Source organism: Sarcophilus harrisii, chromosome 3 (genome assembly GCF_902635505.1).
Source record: "Sarcophilus harrisii chromosome 3, mSarHar1.11, whole genome shotgun sequence".
Taxonomy (NCBI): Eukaryota; Metazoa; Chordata; class Mammalia; order Dasyuromorphia; family Dasyuridae; genus Sarcophilus; species Sarcophilus harrisii.
In genome coordinates, this window is record NC_045428.1 from 43,437,729 (window position 1) to 43,445,640 (window position 7,912).

General features: G+C 37.5%; 1 protein-coding gene across 1 annotated transcript in view; it reads left to right on the plus strand.

Moving 5' to 3' along the window:
- Window positions 1–615: 615 nt before the first annotated feature.
- The window catches only part of TM4SF1 (transmembrane 4 L six family member 1), a 12,478-nt gene continuing 5,181 nt past the window's right edge, over window positions 616–7,912 (plus strand). Inside the window, exons 1-3 of the mRNA XM_003766062.4 lie at window positions 616–977; window positions 3,492–3,581; window positions 3,663–3,808. Of these exons, the coding sequence (XP_003766110.1) occupies window positions 801–977; window positions 3,492–3,581; window positions 3,663–3,808 (413 nt within the window). The 5' untranslated portion in view covers window positions 616–800. The remainder of the gene's footprint in view (window positions 978–3,491; window positions 3,582–3,662; window positions 3,809–7,912) is intronic.

Here is a 7,912-nt window from a genome sequence, read left to right on the forward strand (position 1 = left end):
CCAAATTAGAAAATGCCCAGAAAGTGACATGGGAAGTTCATACATCTGAAGGCAGGCTTTGTTTTGTTGTTTTAATTTTCATTTGTGCTTTGTAATGCCAGTTAGAAGTTATTAAGAATCCCCCCCCCCCCGCCCCCATTGATTCCAGTAAGGGATTTCTTTTATCTTTTTAAAAAATTAATTAATTAATTAGGGTTTTTTTTTTTTTATACACATTGTTTTGTGAATCATATTGGGAAAGAAAAATCAGAACAAAATAGAAAAATCATGGGAGAGAAAAAGAAAAAAACAGAGAAAAGAAGTAAACATAGCCCATGTTGATTTATATTCAATTTCCATAGTTCTTTTTCTGGATGCAGATGGCATTTTCTGTCCAAAACCTTTGGAAGCAAGGGCTTTCTTTATAAGGTCCCATGTTTGATCAAACCCATTGTTGAAGATTAATCAAATTCCCTTGCAATTTCCCTTATGACGTTCAGGTCCCGAAGCCTGGCTCCTTCTCCCATCCCCGCCCCTGGTTTCGTTTGTCCACAACTGATTTCATGTGAAGGGCGGGCCATTGCCATCTCCTCCTCCTCCTCCTGCCTTCCCTCCTCCTCCCTCAGTGGAAGCAGCAACCGGGACCAATGAAAGCATGAAACCCTCACCCACCCAGTGACTAAGAACTGGGTCTGTATTTAAGAACTTTTGCAGACCTGGGCCGTGGGTTTTGTCCGTCTTGTCTTCAGCCAGTCACCAACTCCTCTGATTTTGGGGGGGAAGCTCCAGGCTAACACAGGACAGCAGGCCCAGCAGGCAACATGTGTTACGGCAAATGTGCCCGATGCATTGGGCACTCCTTGGTGGGGCTTGCCGTCCTCAGTATCGTGGCCAACATTTTGCTGTATTTTCCCAATGGGGAGACAAGGTTTGCCAGTGAAGACCTCCTGAGTCGCTTTGTCTGGTTCTTCTCAGGAATCGTAGGAGGGGGGCTTCTGGTAAGTAGATCCAAGGCAGATTTCCTTATTTTCATTTATTCCTCGCTTTGGGGTGATGTTTCCAGAGCCTCACTTTTCATTCAGAGTTGTTTTCTAGAGTTCATCTCAAAAACTCCTTTCAGAAAGGAGCTTCTAAAAAAAAAAAAAAAGATGCTAAGAAGGCTGCATTGTGTGGGCTACAGGGAAGTGGATTGGTGAGGTGTTCATTTACACTCTCAGCTAGCTCTCCCCTGGACCGCTCCTGCCTTTTCAGATCTTCAGTGTTACCTTGATACCAATCAGAGAGTTGAAACTGTTCTGACTTTCAGGGCTAGAACTAGGAATGTGACCCTAAAATCCAATCGCCAGCGATCTAGAATTTCCAGGACAGGAGAGCATTTAACTTTTGGCTCGAGGACCCAGGAGGGGGTTGGCCAGCTCTCTGTCCCCTGTGTTCTTTGGGGGCTAAGCTGACTGCTGTTTATTCTGTTAAAACCAAGAAGCGGAATTACGGATTCTGTTGCCTGAAATTGTGGAGCTTCGGGATAATAAGTTAATGAGGACGGATATGAGTGGGGTGTGGTTTATGGGAAGAACCCGACAGGGTAGGATGAGATCTTAGGTCAGTGTCTGGAGCCAAGATTGGAATGTGCTGTTTTTAACAAGGCTGGGGTGTGTGTGTGTGTGTGTGTGTGTGTGTGTGTGTGTGTGTGTGTGTGTGTTTTAAATTAACTGAAAGGTGTTGGAATGCTAGCTTCAGAACTTTAAATAACTTGCCCTGAAAAGAATAGGACTCAGTTTGGGCTCACACCTTGACTAATATATCAGGAATGGACATTAAAAATTAATTTCTTGCAGAAATATGACTTGACAAGTATATGAGTTTACTTATTATTGGTTGAGAAAATATATTTTAAAAAATTTCTCCTAATAAGTAAATTGTGTGTGGTGAAAAGAACCTTGAATTTAGAGGCAGAGGATTTGAGTTCAAATCCCCTGCTCTGCCTCTTACTTCAAGCAAAACATTTCTCATCTATAAAATGGGTGAGCTTTTGAGACTCCTTCCAACTGGAGAGCTGTGATCCAGAAAGCTAACCAAAACTTTGAATTTAAATCACCTCTCTTACTCCATGCTTTATATTACAATATCTGTGTGGGTAAGCTTGTTCTCCTCCCTATAATTGTCTGCCTCCTTGAATATGCTCTCCATAAGGGGAAAGGGATTTTATTTTGCCTTACCTGGTCCCTCCAGTTACCAGTTCCTCCCTCTTCTGAAAATTCCTTCCCTCTTACTCATTATTTATCCTGTGTGTTCCTAGGGTTGTCTCCTCTAGAACTGGAGCTCCCTGAAGGCAGATACTCAGCACAATGTTTTGCATACAGTAAGCACTTGTTTGATTGACTGATTGGTTGTTTGTATTTCCAGAGCCTGGAACCTAGAAGGTACTTGACAAATGAGTGATATTTTACTGATGACCTTTTTTTTAACCACAAACATTTCCTCATATTTTCACACTTCCCACTTAGGAATTGCCCCTGTGGCAAAGAGAAATAATTCAGTAAAACTAATGGACATAGCAACTGGTTCTGAAAACAGTTTCCCCCATTTTTCTACTATGAGGAAGGTAGCAAGTTTCATCATTTGTCCTCTAGAAGTATGTGCTCAATAAAAATTTGCTAAGTACTGAGGAATTAAATTGGCTTTATAACAGGGGTTTTTTTTTAGATGACCACTGATTCCCTAAATATTCCTTATATCATACATAACAATAGAACCTGAACCTGTGATTTTATTAATATGAGGAACTACAAAGTAAGGGACCTTTCTTTATTACATATAGGTTGGCACCTTCTCTGAAATTTATAATCTTAGAATCCTGGAACACTTAGAGGTTAAGTGACTTGTCCAGTGTCACACTATCATATATAGGACAGAGGTAGATCTTACACTAAAGTCTTCCTGGCTTTGAGACTGGTTCTCTCTCCCTTGCCTAGAGTGCCATTATACTGGGAATCTTAAAACCAAAATGATATTTTTCCGGTTCATAGTCATCATAGAGAATTAACACCAGAACTCCCTCCCAGTCTCGGATGTCTTAATTGTTTAGCAAAAGCAATGCTAGCAGTTGTTATGATTTCTGAGATATTACAGAGCTAGAGTTCTATACGCACCCATGGCTGAGTTTGTGTTTCCCAACTTTGAGGTTTGGCTCCCATCCTAGCTCCTACCTACTCTGTTCCCTCTCCCAAAGTAGTGCCTTGTGGCATTCAACCACATTTTAGTGAATCAGAATTCATTTTCCTTTGAGTTTTTCCCCTTCAGAATTTCACAATGCAGGAAGCTCATTGGAGATCCTCTGCCCCCCAGCAGTACCCCACATCATAGCGGGGTGGCTCTGACTCTCTGGGCTGTTAGCAATTATAGCAGTCCTTAGGAGCAAGGAAGAATAAAAGGTCCTTGTATAGCATTTAAATTAACCAACAAGAGGCCTTGTGAGAAGAAATTAATATCTGATTGGCTTGTTTCCTAACTAGATTCTCCTCCCTGCTTTTGTATTTATTGGATTGGAAGAGGAAGACTGCTGTGGATGCTGTGGCCATGAGAACTGTGGGAAAAGCTGTGCGGTAAGTTTTCTCTCTCTGGCTCCCATTCCCTGACCTGCTGATGGGCCAAGTATCATTTCTAAGTCCCAATTTCTTCCCTAGATGCTCTCCTCAGTGATGGCTGCCCTCATTGGACTCGCAGGATCCGGTTACTGTGTGATCGTGGCTGCTCTTGGGTTAGCGGAAGGTCCCAAATGTCTTGATCGCCATGGAGCATGGAACTATACCTTTGCACACACCAATGGAGAGTACGTAGTGTTTAATGCCCCTGGCAATACTCTTAGTAGTACCCTTGGAAAGGAGCCAGAAGGGACCCTACAGGTCTTCTCCAATCCCCTCATTGTACAGATCAAGAAACCGAGGTACAGCAAGATTAAGTGATTTGCCCAAGATCAAACAGGGAGTGAGTTGAAGAACAGGTATTTGAACTAGAATCTTTGAGTACAGTACAGAAGGCTTTTCACTAAGTCATCTACTTGACTGAATGGATTAACTACCAAGGATTTCTGATTAAATGAAAGTGTATTTCACTATTGTAATCAAAGATTTTGCTAGTGTTACTGAGTAGTACATAAATTTAGTTATGTCACTGGTCAGATTAGCCACCTGTAGTAAAGCTAAAATAAACAGGTGGTTTAAGCTTAAAACTGCACTTTAGATTTTTGGGACATCCTGGGTGTGCATACATGTGTATATACATACATATATACACATGCATATATGCATGCATATTAAACCCATTCATACGTTTTGTGTAATTCTCAGCTAGTTGAAACAGTGGACAGAATGCAGGATCTGGATTTAGGAAGATTCATCTTCCTGAGTTCAAATCCAGCCTCAGACACTTACTAGCTATCTGATCCTGGGCAAATCACTTGATTCTGTTTACCTCAGTTTCCTCATCTGTAAAATGAGCTGGAGAAGGACATGGTAAACCACTCCAAGATCTCTGCCAAGAAAACCCAGTGGAGTTGTGGAGATATGGACATAACTGAACAACAATATGATTAATATACATATATAACATCTGATACATTTACAAGCATACATATATATTTATACACATATCACATAGTTAAGTTATAGTAACTTAGTTACACATAGTTAAGTTATAGTAAATATGTAATATATGATATTGTATATATATTATATAATATAAGTACATATAGTAAATATATAATATATGTATATACTTTATATAATATAGATATACATACATGTATGTGTATATGTGTATGTATATATACATAAATTATAAGACAGAACTATCATTCCTGTACTCAATGGCAGTGTGATTAAGGGGTTCTACCAATATATTTCAACACTTACATTTTGTCAGGCACAAAGCATGTTATATATTGGATGTATATATATATATATATATATATATATATATATATACACAATATATATTGGAAAGAGCAGTGGAATTAAAAACAAAAGAAGTAGTTAATAGATATATGTCTCTGAGCAAATAACTTAAGTTTTTTTATTCCCATTTTTTTACCTGCAAAATGAGAGGTAGCAAATACCTGAAAGGGCTTTTATGAGGAAAGTGATTTGTAAAAACCTTTAATTATTATATACATGTGATTTGTGCTCAAGAGCAGTCAGGAGGACATTTAAGAGAATGACATGGATGTTCAGGCATGGGTCATGGCTAGAGAACGTTGTCCCTGTGATATGGAGTCATTCAAGGCTTTCTCTTATCTAGTTCCCATGAATCTCTTCTGAATTCATTTTAAAAAAATGTTATCATATTCCATTTTGGAGGACCAAGAGAAGATATCTCTGAACTCAGGAAGGTAATTGCATTGGCTTCAACTCCTTCCTACTATTCCTAGTTGGGCATTTGATAGCTCTCTCTATATATACATGACAAGTTATTCTCACCATTACCTTATCACAAATACTGCCTCATTGTGTATCCCAAACTACCAGTTAGAACATAAAGAGTTGTAACATGTGACATTAAATTAGTCTCTGAAGAATATTAATAATTTATTTAGTACTATAAAGTTGTCAAGTATATTACCTCAATTGAGCCTCTTTAGAGCTTGATGAATGAAGGATTCCTACAGGTATTATTATCTTCATTTTATAGATGAAGGGACTAAGTCTCCCAGAAGTTATATGATTTCCACAGTGGTCACATAGGCAGGAAATGGCAAGGGTAATTTATGACCCCAACCTTCCTGATGCTAATTCCAGTATTCCATCACCAATTCCATTTTGTCTTTTTGAAATAATCCAAACAATGGGTCTTCTAATTTTTTATTAAGAACTTTGTGATTGTCTAAACAAGAAATCTATTTTACACATGTATAACCATAAGAAATTATACTTGTCACTAAGAAATAAAGGCTACTGCAATAGGAGCGTGGAGAAGGATGTCATCGTCCTTTTTGATCTCATGTCAGACAATGGTGAGATTGTGTCAATAGATTTCTATGAGCATGTTGCAGATGAAGAAACTATTAAGAGAGTAGTCATACATTAAACAGGGAATAAATGGCAACACTGGGATTTGAATTCAAATTCTTTAACTCCAAATCTAGCCCTTTCCCCCTCTATAGGAGAACTTCTCATAATATAACCTGGGGATCTATACTAGAGTCCCTAAGACTCTTTCAGCAAGACTACATGATTCAAACTAATTTCCTAATAAGACCTTCTTATAGTTGTTATTCATTTATGTCCGACTTTTTGTGATTTCAGGGTTGATTTTTGTTTTTTTTGGCAAAGATACTGGAGTAGTTTGCCATTTCTTTCTCCAGTTGATTTTATATATGATCATACTAAGGCAAGCAGGGTTAAATAACTTGCCCAGGATCCCATAGCTAATAAATGTCTAAGGTCAGATTTGAACTCAGGAAGATGAGTCTTGCTTACTCCAAGACTGGCATTCTATCCACTGTGCCACCTAGTTGCCATAATAATAATAATACTTTTAAAGTTTTATAGTATATTACTTTAAAGTTTTATTTAAAGTATTTTTTATTTATTTTATTTATTTATAAAGTAAAATTTATTAAAGTATTAAAAGTTTTAATTTGTCAATTAGTAATAGTTGTATCCATGTAGATAAAAGGTGTAATAATTTTTAAGAATTTAAAGGTGTTTTAAGACCAAAAAGTTTGAGAACCACTATACTTTATCATGATGTCAGCTAAGCAGAATCCTAAGCACTGAATTTAACTAATTGGACTTTCATAGACACAGATCACAAATGACCAGGGTCTTAATTTGCTCCTATGCATAGAGATATACTCACAAGACATGTCAATGATTTATATGGAGGAGCCTAAGCTTTTAAAATTGTTATGAACACCAAATAACCTTCTGATTTTATGTATGTATATATGTATATGCATATATACATATATATGTGGAAAGAGGAGAAAGAGAGAGGAAAGAGAGAGGTAGGAGAGAGAGAAAGAGATAAAAGAAAAAGAGACAAAGAGTTAGTATTTAGTATTTTAATGTTAATTCAAATGATCCTTACAATAACTCTGGGAGGCAGGTGTTATTATCCCTATTTTATAGAAGAGGAAACTGAACTTAGTTCTTTCTGACTCTAGATTTCCATTTTGCCCACAGAGTCAGCTAGATGCCCTTTTGGGGGGATTTTTAGATAAAGTATTGTTTTTATATAGTATCAAACTCTTTATGTTCACATCAAAATTTAAATCACAACTTGTTTGCCTCAAGTTCTTAGTGTTCTTCTGATTGGCTCTTTCACTGAAATCCACTAGTGTGTATTTAGAAAATAGGGACTGATTTTAATATAACCCCAAGAAAAACATCATTTGAATCATATTTTTCCCCCATCATATGCCCCTATATTGCTAAATGGTTTCTGTATTGATCATAGGACCAAAGATCTAAAGCTGAACATCCAATGTTAGCCCCTTAGTCTACATAGAAAAAAATGAAAACCAAGAAAGGATAAAAGATTTGTAAATTCATAAAAGTCACAAGTTTTAAAAGATGGTGCTTAAGCCCAGCTCCTATTAACCCCTCACCTATATGCTTTCTATTATATAAGATGGTACAATCTGTACCTGACTAAGAACCGTGTGTATGGAAAACTCATGAAATAATTAATCTGGCCTTTGTTTGAGGAACTCCAGAGAAGGAAAACTCAGTCAATCTCAGTCCAGCCTCTTGTCCTGCCCTCTGGGACCAAGCAGAATAAAGCTGATCTTTCTTTCACATAACAGCCTTTTAAAGACTTGTAGATAATTATCTTGTCTCTCTTGTTTTCTCTAATGGCTAACTCCCCCTATTTATTCCAAATGATCCTCATAGAGCTTGAGCTCATGTGGCAAAAATCCAACAGTAGGAGAGAA